Below are 14,405 nucleotides of genomic sequence, written 5' to 3' on the forward strand. Positions count from 1 at the left end.
TAACGTCAAGTATAACAATGAAGTACTTCTAAATTTTCGACTTGTACATGATGAGGACATTAGTTATTTACGCGACAGTCCAACTGCGAAGCCTTTCACCTGATTTGTGACTAGAATATTTAAGTATAACGTCGTGTCCTTGCATGTATATATATATGTGTCAATTTATATCTATAAGGCTGGCCCTTTCCGTCCTATTGTAGTGAAACCTAAACTACGTTAGAATATTGCATAAGCACACACTTGTCCTTTGTTCCTACTAGATGGGAATTCTCATGCTCCTATTACGTTATAAACCCCGCAGCAGTGGATTTTATCACGCTATCAAACGGACACTCTATTAGCAACAGATGAGCACCTTTCAGGTCAACTCCAGGTTTAAGCTCAATGCTTTGTAACTGCTTTGTTCCTTTTTTAGCCATAAAGCTGCAATCGCAGCTGAATGCAATTTACTCACCGTAAGCTGAGTCTCAGTCGTTTTAGTACAGTGCTTACGCTAAAAGTATGTTAATTTTAATGTTATCTAGATATATTGAACATTTTTGAGTAAATCGCTATCTGATTGAGTCTACTGGAATGTTGAAGCGTTCGATCGGCCCGAACGTCCATCGTTCCTTCTCGATGAAGCTATTCACTATACAATATCCCGCGATTCGGACACGGAACAAACTGTTCAGTGTCGGTATATATAGTTATTCGCGTATGATGTTTCTTTGATTCAATAGTTGTTTCCATGCGTAAAGAAAAAATTCATACGTATCGTGCTTGTCTAATCAAAGAAGCTGGTTTTCGGTTTAACAGATGGCCTTTCATTCTAACGCTGGTCTGCCTAAGAAACGTCAGCTATTCAGCAGTTGACCTTATGAGGTGATTGGCCCTAAAATCAAGAACACCTGCCGCCAGCAACAGGTTCTAAAACATACGAGGCTACCAGAAAGTCCCACCTGGATCCGCGATTACTAGGACCCTTTTATCTTTCGCTGACTAAAGGGATTTTACCACCTTTTTCATGAAACTGCTGCTGTTGTTTGAACCGTACGCTATAGGATGATAGTAACATTGGTGAAGAAGCCTCTATCAGAGGCGTCACTTCTTGGTACTTGCACTAGTATGTGTGTTCAGGAGATCCGGATCTGACTCGCGCAATAAATAAAGTTCTACAAATCGGCCCGTTCCACTTACGGTGTTGTCGCATATAAGCTCACAGGGGTAACACGCGTTGCCAATTTCCTTCGATATTTAGCATATCAATGAAAGATTGCTGTTTTTAGGACGATCCATGCCTCCTATAGGTGAATCCAGATCCATGTCGAGAACCTGCTGCACGGGCTTTACTTGGACATTTGAGGAATCTGCGTTCAACAGATGTTAGAGACAACAGAGTCCGTAGGTGATGTGCAAACGGTGATCAATTTTGTTATAAAAACTCAATACTCTGGACCTTCCTCTTCGTCGAATTGTGCGCGCGTCAGAGCAACTCGACTTTTCCATATTTGCTACATCAGTCACCTACCATGGATCTGAGATTTTCTGAATTAGACAAGGTTAATATATTTTAACAGATAACGACCGCACTAATGATGGATGTGTTATATTAGGGAAGCGATCGAGAGGGCTAGCTAGAGGCTGCGGGAAACGTAGCACAAAGTGAAAAGAAATAAAAATAACACTAACCACTCTTAGAGTATATGATATATGTAATATAGTACATAATTGAACATCTCTGCGAAAATCGAGCAACAATAACACAATCAATATATTTTACGTGCAAAAATGTTATCGCTGACCGCGATGCTGAGTTTGACGTTGTTTCATCACGATCTTCTCTGAATGAGACCTTGTAGTAAACTCACGAATCTGTAAATATCTATTAGATGCACAACATTTTTAGACAACATCCTTGTCATGCGCAGGTTTTACGAAGCCAATTGTTCAGATGGGAAAGAAGGTGAAGCGGCCATGTTGATATCTTAAGCACAGTATAGGCTATACATTACTTAAATTTGGTTTCATGGTCGCTCTGTGAATGATGATCCGATAAATACATTTGTCTTTCATCGTCTTAGCCTTACTAGCAACTGAAGATATACTAAGTGTAAGATCAGTTAGTTCTATTTTAAATGCTCTACAAAGACAAAGTCGCATGCGGATAGCGTTTACCTTATAAATGAGAAACAACTGTACCTAATCAACCTAAAAGTCGAATCGAAATTATGGACAGTGTGTCTTTGTTGAAGCAGTAATTTAACCGTGAAACTTTTTTTGCTCTCTCTCTCTTACCGTACGATTATTTACGTACTTTTTTGTATGTATGTCCGCCAATTTCATGCTATAGGCCCATGTAGATAGAAGCTACCCCAGATCGTTGTTTGACCTATCGCATTGGTGCCACACTTGACTAGAGACAAAAGGAAAGGTTAAAGGCAGGTTTTCTAATGTCAGCGGAACGTCAACCTTTTTTTGCATGCTTGTTGTGCTTTTTCGCCAGACTTTACGGGACGCTAGCCTATTTGCAGTATAAGTAACAGATCAAATGGCTATCAAAGACGGTTTTTGACTTTGCAAACCTTGTGCAGAGCTAATACGCTCTAAGTAAACAGTATTGCAACAATCAAATCTGCCTAGCAAACGAAAGTCGTCGTTGTATCTAGCGTAAGTGAATTTATATTTACGTCTTAATAATGATTAACTATGGTTCTAGCTATATATTATGTTGATTTGTAATTGTTATCAGGGTCGTACTCTTGATAGCGTCGCACAAGGAATTTCCATATGATTGAGACAGTGTTTTATCGCAATCCATTGTTATCATCGATGTAGATCTGTCGTTAATAGGCGCGATGGTTGACATAGATTTGCTGCTAGTAGAAATCATTGGTGGTTTCTCATCGATGGTCAATTCGATCCCTCCTTTAGGCCTGGAGGACGAAACGAAGGACGACGAGGAGTGCACCGAGTACTGTGATCAAGGCGAGTTCCTCCCGTCCTGCATATCTCTCTGTTTGTCTATCTGTCTGTCATTGTAGACATCGTTGCATCTGTGTGCCATCACTTTTCGATTCTCTTAGATCATCCTTTTTAAACCAGAACTGTGTTGGCTGTTTTTTTTTCTTCTTTTTGCTAGATCGATACGTCGTTGTCGATCAGTGACGTGTAGCTATCACGGCTATGGCAATTCGAGTAGCATCAATAGTTGCGATGGGTAGCATCACGTCACTGCACTCTGTCAAAATGTATGCAGTAAATAGGTGAACTAAATATCTTCTATTATAGTGCATAGTAGAGTTCTGACAGCGTTCTTTAGAGGAGTGCATGCTTTGTCTGTGTGGCTCTATACGTACGTATAGGCGTATATATAACAGACGGATAAGCTGGTAAAGAGATTTCTATCTGAAGTACGTTAAGCTAGCCAGAACTAATAAATAGGTTAGGTTGGATGGTCGTCATTGGTCGCGCAAAACGAATATATATATATATATATATATATATATATATATATATATATATATATACATATATATATATATAATGTAATAAGGCTGATTTTTTTATGGTGTGGTTGAGGTTTTTGGTAACACAGTAAAAGCTTAGTAATCAGTAACAGTAGTAGTTTGTTTCACTTCGTTCCCTTACGAGTAGCTCACACAAGACCGAATGGTTGAATCTACTTGGCACGCTCACTCCAAACCTGATAATGAAGTCAAGCTTAGATAATGGGCTTATTTCCAGTTGCTATATCTTTCTGTATATATATGAAGTGGAATATGTGCGACTTCATGCTTTCTTCTAACTTATTGTTCTCTATTATATAATGTCTAACGTCTAGGCCTTTAAATTTCTAATCATCAACTTCTCAATCCGTCAATAGAAGTTGACTTGTTAGACGAATTATTTCTAGTTTTCATTAACTATTTACCATACATTTATGACTCTAATCTTATATTATTCCCTGCAATGGTCTGAATGGTGAATTCATATGCCACTACAACCAATACTATTAAACAGCGATTGCCCAGTTATTTCATGCATCGAGTGCCGTTAGAGGAGAAGGGTTTGTAACTAATAGAATTCACAGGCGCGTCTCTTCCGAAAATCTTCGAGCTTCAGATCGAAACAGAACACGTACGAAAGCAAATCTGGTCAGCATCACACCTTCATTGAACTGAAAAGTTTGCTAAGCTTTCACGCCCTTCATCGATAAGTAAAATATTGTCATATAATTAGAGTGCGTGCCTATACAAACAATACATGGCCGTAAATCATAGACACGTTGACAGATAAGGCCTCTTGAAAACCATCTAAAACTGACGACATTTAGACTTCAAAGATTAGGACAGTTATTGGCAGATAATACCGATAAAATCAAATGCATAAGCAAAGTCCCCTTTAGCATGCCGTTAGCTTGAGCAAACCCAAAAAAAAATCATACTCCTCTATATTTTAGACGTATATTTATAATCTGACTTCGGTACATAGCCATATTTTGCCAGGTTTTATCATAGCTTGATAGCAAATACTGGAGCTTGTAGCTTTGTTCATCGATGATCCAGGCGATACGTTAGGCGCAGCAGATCTTTTCCCGTACTATTATTTTGTCTCGAATACTATAGTTGTAAACTATATTGCGTAACTGAGGTGCAAATACTAACAAATACATATATTTTAACCGAGATCTAATGAGCATTTCGCGGTCCGTTGCTGAACTAAGCTGCGATACGTTCGAGCTCCATATTTAATCTCTCTCGTTTCTAGCACTAGGCAAACAGCTTTACAATTGTATGAATGCGAGAAAATTTGTTGCGTAGCTGTTCTCTTATGTTTTATTGTTTCTGCGTTGCCGACTCGTTCCGTCGAGACCTTGACTGGTCGAGCGGAATAGGCTGAAAAGTAGGCCGAGCCTGAGTGGCAGGGTAGGATTAGCGATCACGACGGTAACGATTATGTTTGCTACGTGATCATCTCTGTTCCTCTGTCATTTCGTTTTCTGTTCAACAGGGGAGTTCAAGACACCTCTTAATCCTGTGCACATGAGTCTGCGACTATACCCGAACGGCACCGTAGTGTACACGATGCGCAGGCACATGACGTTGGTGTGCCAGGGAAATTTGCAGATTTTTCCTTTTGATAATCCGAAATGTCCATTCGCGGTCGAGTCGATGTCCTACGAAGACACACAGCTCAAGGTTTGTTCGTTGATGGTATATATATAGAGAGATTAGGTTAAATTAAATTAGATTCAAGTAGAATGTTTAGCGTGGCGAATACTTGCTCTGGTCAACCGCATGCTGAAACGCCTAACGGCACTGCGGGACGTAAAACTCAAATCGTTTACACTAACTATCGTTACTCAATGTTACAAGCGATGCGATCGAGTTTGAGAAGAGGACGTAATTTTCTCAAACTTTTTTTAATAAGGGACGAATCAGATAATCGATGTTAACAATATCGAACTTGAGCGGAAAAAACAGAAGGAGAAAAGGCAGCCTACGAATATTCGATAGGCTGTGCAGCGAGATTAACAACACCTACGCGACTTATGCATTGAGCTCATCGATTTTGTAACTGTAGTCTGTAGTTTCGCCTACTTCGCTGCAACTCGAATTAGCTGACTCGATAAAACTCCTACAAATTGTCGATGGCGACTTTGCAACCACCACGTCGCTGCCAGACATCATGCAAGTTGTTTTTTATCAAACTTTAAGTGCGCAACTTTCCTTCTGGTAGCACATCGTTGAACTGTGTTGAGCAAATCAAGTTCTCGAACCGTATGGGTTCCTGTTGAACCTATTAAGTAATGAGTTGAGTTCGGGTTGCTTCTTCGTGGTTGATTCTGATTGAAAATTTTCTCGCGTCCTTAGAGCTCTTGCCGATTGCGAATACAACAACGATAACAATGACAGTAACAACAATAGAGAACAACAAGCAACAAATTCGACAGGATCAGACGCCGCCGCCATAGAAGGTTAGCTTTGTGATTGCAGCATTGCTGCATCTACTTTCATTCGTCCTGGGGCATCTGCGTACGTCGCACCAGCAGGAACAAAAAAAGCCGAAGGACATTACCTGCTAAAGGGTATCAGGATTAAAAGCATCGAACGCCCGCGTATAGAACGGACTTACCAGAAAGCGACTAGCTCGAATATCTAACTAGTAAGAACTATTCAGCAGGCGAATGAACGGCACAGTACGTGAGTGCATGATTCTGCAATGCTACTATCAGTGGTAGCGTTGAATTGTTAATACTGTTATAGCAAGCCTACCCCGGAAGCCCAGCGCCGAAAGGCTACCTGATTAGCTACCAAACAAAGATGTTTTCTTAAACATGGTCCTTGCTTATAGCTTTATATTATGGTTACAGTTTATCTTCTAAAAAGAAGAAAATAATTTTTATCTTTTTCGGCTGTCTACAGAATTCTCTAGAGAGGCTGTAAGGGGCCTTCACCTGCCGTCTTTATTGGCTTGCCCCGATAAACGACTTAATTATTGTTAAACAATGGATTGTCAAAAAATTAAATGTTATTTCTCTTAGCAGGTACATTAATACCTATACTGCCGCGTTTTTTCATTGCCTTCTGTGCAGAACACCCGTAAACAACGTATGACAAAGCAGTGTAGCTGCCTAAAGGTGCTATTAACTCTATACGTTTTATCACCAGGCAAAGTTATCAATTTGCCCACTTTAGTGTCGATTCTTCTAGCTGGTTGTCTGCTAACGAAACATCCATTGTCGAACGTGTAATTTTATCGCTACACCTCAAAACCCTCAAAGGTTCCACTGGCCTACTTCCCCCAGTTAGGCACCCCGGCACAGTACACGAAGTCCGACTGGCTAAGAGCAGGCGCAAATACGCTGCCCCTTACCTGCTGCGTTCGCTTGTTTTAAGATTATGCTAGAGCATATTTCTTTGTTCACTGTTTGACAGCGGTTATATTTCAAAAACGTTTCCTGCCTGCTACTGACAGAAGCGACTGCTCTTACTACCGCAGCCCCCCGCAGCTGATTTTCTAGATAGCCTTTGATAGGCTGAAACCGCTATAGATTTTCAATTGGTGGTATCCATCACCCGTTCTTGTTGTCCTCGCGCGAATGCTGCCTGGTCCTATTAAGCGTGCACACTCTTTACTGTCTCGACACGCTGACTGTGTCTGTTGTAGATAGCAGTGGTTCACTGAAGTGAAACACAGGAGACAGATATGCTTAAGGTAACTTAGTATTTCAAAAATTATTGCTATTAGTGGAAAACACGTAGAAAAACAGCTTTAGCGAATACGCCATTAGCGCACCGATTGTCCGATGAATACAAAGCATATCGCCTCTGAACCAGTCGTGAAGCCTTGCAATTGGTGTTAATCTGCAATTATCGTTAATCTGAGTTGATCAGCGGTGCACTTCGGCGCATACTTTGAAGAAGAAACTTGGAAGTTACCATTCGCAGGCTATAGCACGATCGGCCATTTTGTTATGTTATCTAAGTACTGCTCAGTTGTACATTTGGTTATAGTCACGTCTAGACATGCCGTAATAGCAGCGTGCTTTTTTTCCTGGTGCAGTCACTTCTACCTCACAATGCCTAGTCTAATCAACAAAGAGATTATTCTTTTTGGCATAACTTATTTCATTGCCCAATTTCGTGGTCAGTCATACCCTACGTTAGTCTAAGCGAGGGTACGTGCTGATGGCTTTCAAATATCTCCCTACAGAGAATGTCGTTACGATCATTCATTGTTGGTATATTTTGGCTATCTCTATTTCACCAATGTTATTTAATCTATTCAATCGGATGATAGTGTCATTCTATATATATAAGTTCTAACTTGGAAAATTTATTATATCTTTACTTACCTTCGCTCTGTTCTTATATAGCTGTAGACGTGCAACATTTTTATCATTACTACTCGACCACCTTATCTAACGGGGTGTCCCTATCGCGCGGCCGGCGTGCTTTAAGGCTTAGTGGGTTTACATTGGGCTGTCTAGTACTCTCAGGAATTAGTCATCGTGCTGAAGCAAATCGTGCTCCTCGGGCAGTTGATGTACTGATAGCGGGCGTCTGCGTCGTCCAACCGGACGGATGTTCAGTCACTTCAACGTCGGATTTGCAAATCCTTTCTGAACGGATTACAGTTAAGGAACGTACTTTCATGATTCCTTCCGCTAGTACATGTACGCATGTGCTCTAGCCCATACTCCCAATTCAAGAAATAACAGGCCATCAATCGCTGTACAGTTCCGTTTACGCTCGCGTGGCCCGACGACAAGTTATAGGCATTAAGTCCTCGGCTCATTTTGACAGAACTAATTGTGGTGCCCTCGGACTAGCGCGGCACGATGTGTCTTGGTTGAGGGTGAACCCGCTGACCGTCCATCTTCACCGCCGCCCACCGAGGACTGACTAACTGATGCGCCCCGATTGATGCATTGAAGGTGGTATTCTTGAAAGCATGAACTTGCAGTACAAGCTTCCAACATCGCAGTGCCCTTCACTCATTTTCCGTACCTTCACAATCGCAATTTGTGGGCGCTCCGCACTGCCAAATAGTGACAGGTGTTCATTCTTTTCTGCGCGGGCCTTCGGGAGCGAATGTCGCACTTGTCCGACTCATAATCTCGGACCGCTCGGAACTAACTTGGTGTGGAAATTGGCTTTTGTCGCTGTGCCAAAATATTGAAACCAGCTTATTTTACGTTCGTCGGATGTTGGACAAAGACACTTAAGTTCAAGCTCATCAGCTTAGCAATTTTCGTTCAGCACGCACCAATATTTGAGTGTCTTTTCCTTCCTTCTGTGGCGGCAAAAAATAACCCAGCCTCCTTTAACGCAAAACGGTCATATAGTTCATCCTTGAAAGCGTCCTATATAGTCGTTTCGCATGTACGAAAATTGAACCACCACTGGGATGCTTCTTGCAGGTACTGGTCGCCCGACCATCCGCAATCCTCATTCCTTACGTAAAAGGACCTATAGGCCGTATGTCAGTTTCGGCGACAAGGTCCAATCGTCTAGGCAGTGGAGAAGTTGGCTATTCATGTAGCTGACAATATAGCTAGCCATCTTACCGCTATCACTAGGATGAAAGGGATTAGTTTGGCTTTCTCGTTGGTTGGCAGGAATGAACTCTTCACAGCCACTAGCATTGATCTTATGTAGGTGTAAATGTGTATTGATTCTTAGATTAAAAATATAGGTATCTTTCTAGGAGGTGCCTAAATTTCTGGTTTTGGACATTACATTAGTTACCTACCTATAGCCATTCACAAATCTATCTATATATACCTTGCCACAGGTATCCGTGTATAGCATGTATATATCACATCCCCCTATTCAGTAAAACAGAACAACTGTACTTAACTTGATCTAAAAATTCGATCTACAAAATATTGTATTGCCCTGATTTCCATACACGCTGCTAGGCATTCTATATCTAATTATATCTAAGTTACGGATAAAAAGTGGATTACTATCACACATTGGATACACGACACATCCGCTCTAGTTCGCAGCAGCGAAACGAGATTCGTTACTCTTTGCATTGCGAGCTATGAACACATATGTTTAGTCGCGTAAAACTCTCTGCATATAAAACTCTGATGCTGTTGTTATATACGTCTTTGAACAAGCGACGAATCGAAGTTCTCATATGTTTTCATGGGGCGCAGAACTACCTTCACTATACAGTACAGTATACTGTTACTCATTGTTTTGTGCGATGTGGTAACCTTGGCCCTTGAACGACACGCCTAATCGACCCCGTTGTAGCAGGAAATCCCAAGCGTATGCTAAAGCGGCTCGTCGGCCGGACAAACAGATCAGAAAGGTCGGAGTAGGCCCCTTGCCCACCGCGTCACCCTGCTATACAACCGCACCTCTGTGCCAGGTCAAACGAAGCCGGGCTTCAGCTAAGCAGATCAAGGCGAAGAGATCGCAGTCGTCAGCGACAGCTGAGTGTATTTCGTTCATAGTTCACCGTCACGTCACGTTTAATGCTCGGCTGGCCAAGCGGCGCGGCGGTGCCGGCTTAACTTACACACATCTAGAACAACTAGAAGATTCCATATACATTTAGCACACTGTAGCCAAAGTTCCGATGAAAACAGGGGCGGCAACGCCTGCAGGAACTTCCAACTCTTCGTTTGAACAAGTTACAAGGCCAGAGATTCATGATATCGTTTTTTAAATAGAAGTTGTTCAAAAGAATCGATTATCGTTATGGGTATGCTATGAAGCGCCCGGCGACTCGCCTTCGGAAAGTCGTTCTGTAATGTATTCCGAATTCGCAGGATAATTCCGCGCCTAGCAACTTCCGGGTCAAATTCATCATATTATATTCTATACTGTTTACGGGGGTAGATAAAGCCATTTCTTTGGCTTACCTAGTCGTTGCGATGTGTGCTTCCTACGAAGGATTAGAGTATGAAGTGAATGTCGCCGGGTCTATTGGTTGGGATAGACTGTGTAACACGATAGCCAGAGCACGACGTTCTTCTTCTGTCTGTAAGAGTTCACATTTCCGCGAAGAATGCAGGTCGATCGGCTTCATACTAACCTAAAGGTGATCAGTTCAATCGGTGCCTAGGAATTCCATTAAGCAAATAGCCAGCTAGTACCTTTAGAAATCGAGTGTTTCCTTTTCGACTTGTTTCTTTCTTGTATCCGTCTTGTGTGCCTGTACGCAACTTCCACTTAGTAAGAGTATCGCGCAGGCAGACGTCTGTTCAGAGGAGCCAAATGACTATCATGTTGATGTAAGCGTATTAGATCTTGTTAGAATATTTATATTAGTAGCAGTTTAACTAAACTAGGTGCAGGTTACTTTGTAACATATCAACGAAGTATGCTTAACGTTTCTTCCATTATTTTTCATACTCTACAGATCGACTGGTCGGAAGAGGATGAAAATATCACGCGGGCGTCATCTTTGCGCGCCCTTAACGCATATTTGGCTAAGAACGAGACAGGATATTGCGATAAACGACACACATGGAGGGGCAATTACTCCTGTCTTCGGGTACTGCTCGTATTTACTAGGGACAAATCATTTTATATTTCCACAGTGTTCGTCCCTGGTATTGTGCTTGTCACCTCTTCGTTTATATCGTTCTGGCTTGATATCAACGCTGTACCAGCCAGGGTAAGTACGTGTTAAGGCTAATATTCGGCCTGCGACAGCATTCATGTAAGGTACGCATACAAATGATGACCGCTTGCCTACGTACTGAAACGGGTCTATTGCCTTTCGTAAGCAGGACATATTATATAAGCAACTTGAACACACCGAGGGCCTGACTGCAAATTTAGGCCTATTTATTTGAGCAGTGTTATCGATGTCTTCGTTGTTATCGTTGCCATCATGGTGACTATAATCATCATCGTCATCATCAGAAATATATCACTCATGGAACCCTAGTACAGACGGTAGGATCAAAGGTCGGTTGCCAATAGCAGGGCTTTACGCAAATAGGTATTGAGAGGTCTGGCTATTCTATGTTAGCGTATATTATCTTTTAGATCGCATTACACAAAAGACCACATCTTCCCCCGTTAGCGGTCTGTTAGTCGTTGGTCTACATAATGCTGTTACCAGGTAGTATGCTTTGAAGGGCTAACATAAGCCAAGATAACTATTTTGTTGGCTCCGTCTTTATTTCCTGCACCTAGCTGCGTATCATGGTATCCAGGTAGAGATGTGCAGAACTTTGTACGTTTGTTCATGTACTTTTGTGTAGATAGGTGCTCGATATACGTCCCACGTGGACGCCAACTGATGGTAGCTGTACACACACCTGCCGTGCTAGACATATACGAGCACAGGCAAACAAAGAGATTTAGGATCCAGGTCACAAAGAGATGAAGCGCCCTCTCCACCACCTCTGGCTACCGTTCCTCCTCTTCGCGCTCGCTATCAAAATCTTTCTCCGCCCCTGTTTCTTGTTTTTTGCTTCTTTTTCCTCGATTAATCTTATTGTCTCTTTCGCCACCTTCTACTTGACTGGAATTTCGAATTTCATCGTTTTTTTCGTGGTCCCAGTAGAAGGCCTCCGGCCGTCCTGGAATTCGATATTAAACGTCCAGGGCACGGCGACACTGCGTGCCTAAACGATTTGGCAGTCATATTTGCCGGGCCAATAATAACAAACTGACTACCGCGAAATGGCTTTTAATCGGAAACGGACAGGAAGAGTCGTAAAGGATGCTTCATAGGGACAAAAATCGACAATTTAATAGGACGGAAAGGAGATGAAGAACAAGACGACGGAAACGCGTAGACACATCTCGATTGGAAATGCACAGAAAAGCGAGCATTGGGACGTGATAATGATACGCGAGAGTATCGCTGTTCAGGCAGACGTTGAAAAAAGCTTTAATCGCTCATATCCTTGGAACGATAGCAACAAATAACGATGATATTGATCGAGGTTCTGAGGAATGCAACAACAATCAACCAGAAGGATATCTTTAGGGTTCTGAAAAAAAACGGAGAACGATCAAAAGAGAAAAAAAGCTTCTGAAGAAAAGGAGATTTTTTTAATTCTGATCACCGCTGATAAATGGAAATTGGCGTTTCATTTATTGAGTTCTTTATTAACATTAACAAAAACACGTAGATACTAGCCTAACCCAAAGTCAGCAGTATGCTTTAACTTGCGCTTGAACTCATTTGTCGCCTAGCAATAACGCAATATATGCTTCGAATATTTTTTGAAAAACGGCATTCCTGTTGTAATCATTGATCTTAATCAGATTAGCGAGTTGTACTAAAAATGTTTACTTTTTACAAAAATAATAATTATACAATAGACATTTCTAACTGTTAGAGTTCATATATATTGGTTTATTATATAATAAACGGATATTATATATTCGCCTATTATATAGTATGTCCATATATTTTACAGTTATTTCCCTTGCCTTACTTGTAGATCAGCAATTTGGGCTATGGATAAAATTGTAAGCGTACAAGGTGATTCCACAATAAATGCCAAATCTTCAAGAAGCCACACTTGTGACTTGTAAGGTTTCATCAGGCCATTTTATGGCGAAGGCATATATATAAACTTATATTTTGAGTTGTAATTGTTAGGGAAGGCACGATCTTTAGTATTTTACTTTTCGACGTACGAATCAGTCAGTATTAATCTATCGCAGCGTGTGTCTGTGTAGCTTTGAAGAAACCTTAGCACGCAATACTATTAGAGTATAGTTTCGGGGTTCAGCTATAGCACGTCAGGGCTTTCTGAAGCGCACCGGCTCATGAAGGTTATCCTAGGCAAAGCTACTTCATGAACGTTAATTGTCCTTTAACGACATCACCTATAGATCGATATTACTTGCATGTTCCAACCAAAAAAGATTAATATGCTGCTTATGAAGAGTTGCTACACGGATCGAACGGAATTAGGTGCAGTGTAGAAATTCTCTATAGACGGTTACAGCAGAGGTGTATAGTTATGTATTTAGAAGATTTGCTTATTTTTTCTTCTCGGTTGATTTTAGGTGATGATTGGTGTGACAACCATGTTGAATTTTTGCACCACGACAAACTCGTTTCGCTCGACACTGCCCGTCGTCTCGAACTTGACCGCTATGAATCTTTGGGACGGTGTAAGTAATATAATTGGTAAATCGATATATGCTTGGCAAACGCATCGCCGATGCGCTTGTCAGCAATTCATATTCTGTCAATGAGACTTTGCTAGATAAACAGTCAATCTGATAATAGTAATAGTAATGGTAATTCATACACGACTGTCAAGTAAGAGCTGACAGAATATTGGCCCAGCAGCCTTCGATTACTGAATCGTCTTTATCATTTTACAGCCCCAACATATTTATATATGCTTTTAACATCTTAGATTAACAAAAGAGCAACTACAATGACGATTTTTCTCAAGTTGTCTGGATCAAGTGCCTTTTAATGTGCCCTATTAGAGATCCAGCTGTTTCTTCTAGGTAAATTCTTAGACCGCTGCGCCTTTTACGTAATCGGCGACCAACAATAGATTCTTCGCCAAAGCCGTCCTCGGGAAAGCAAAAGGACCAACCAAGACGATCATCTGAAAAAAGCATCACGATTCTAAATGTGTTGCTTGCACAGCAAATCTTATTCTTAATTAGTCCGGTCTCTGTATACGAGTACATCCTTATTTCGAAATACAAGACCAAAGCAGCTTTCCTCTCGTAGACGGTATTAACTGCATTGCTACGATACGAATGAATAAACGTTCGAAAAATCACCTGAAGAACGTTTAATAACAAAGAAACTTATTAAAACTGGCGTTTACGTTATCGGTATCAGATAACTTTAGTGGTTTATGATTGAATGTAAACATTTCTTTTATTATTATTCCATCTTAGATCGGCGTTGAGCGGCATTTGTGCGCATTTTATACTTTGTACATTTTATGT

At 41.2% G+C, this 14,405-nt stretch overlaps 1 protein-coding gene and 1 long non-coding RNA gene across 5 annotated transcripts in view; one reads left to right on the forward strand and one right to left on the reverse strand.

Annotated features, from left to right (window-relative positions):
- LOC111263818 (pH-sensitive chloride channel 1) overlaps window positions 1-14,405 on the forward strand; it is a 58,083-nt gene that overhangs the window by 26,024 nt on the left and 17,654 nt on the right. For 2 of the 4 annotated variants that reach the window (XM_022839217.2, XM_022839215.2), the window contains exons 4-7: window positions 2,917-2,970; window positions 4,996-5,183; window positions 10,873-11,130; window positions 13,494-13,601. In XM_022839217.2, the coding sequence (XP_022694952.1) occupies window positions 2,917-2,970; window positions 4,996-5,183; window positions 10,873-11,130; window positions 13,494-13,601 (608 nt within the window). Of the gene's footprint in view, window positions 1-2,916; window positions 2,971-4,995; window positions 5,184-10,872; window positions 11,131-13,493; window positions 13,602-13,949 lie in introns of all 4 variants that reach the window. The other 2 variants (XM_086969799.1, XM_022839216.2) reach the window with 2 other exon arrangements.
- Window positions 1,733-8,958, reverse strand: LOC111263822 (uncharacterized). Its single transcript, XR_002682482.2, has 3 exons — window positions 7,844-8,958; window positions 2,300-2,398; window positions 1,733-1,867 (listed from the first exon to the last, which is right to left on the reverse strand). It is a non-coding gene; the product is annotated as an uncharacterized LOC111263822 (long non-coding RNA).

Source organism: Varroa jacobsoni, unplaced genomic scaffold, assembly GCF_002532875.2.
Source record: "Varroa jacobsoni isolate VJ856 unplaced genomic scaffold, vjacob_1.0 scaffold_792, whole genome shotgun sequence".
In the NCBI taxonomy this organism is placed as follows: domain Eukaryota; kingdom Metazoa; phylum Arthropoda; class Arachnida; order Mesostigmata; family Varroidae; genus Varroa; species Varroa jacobsoni.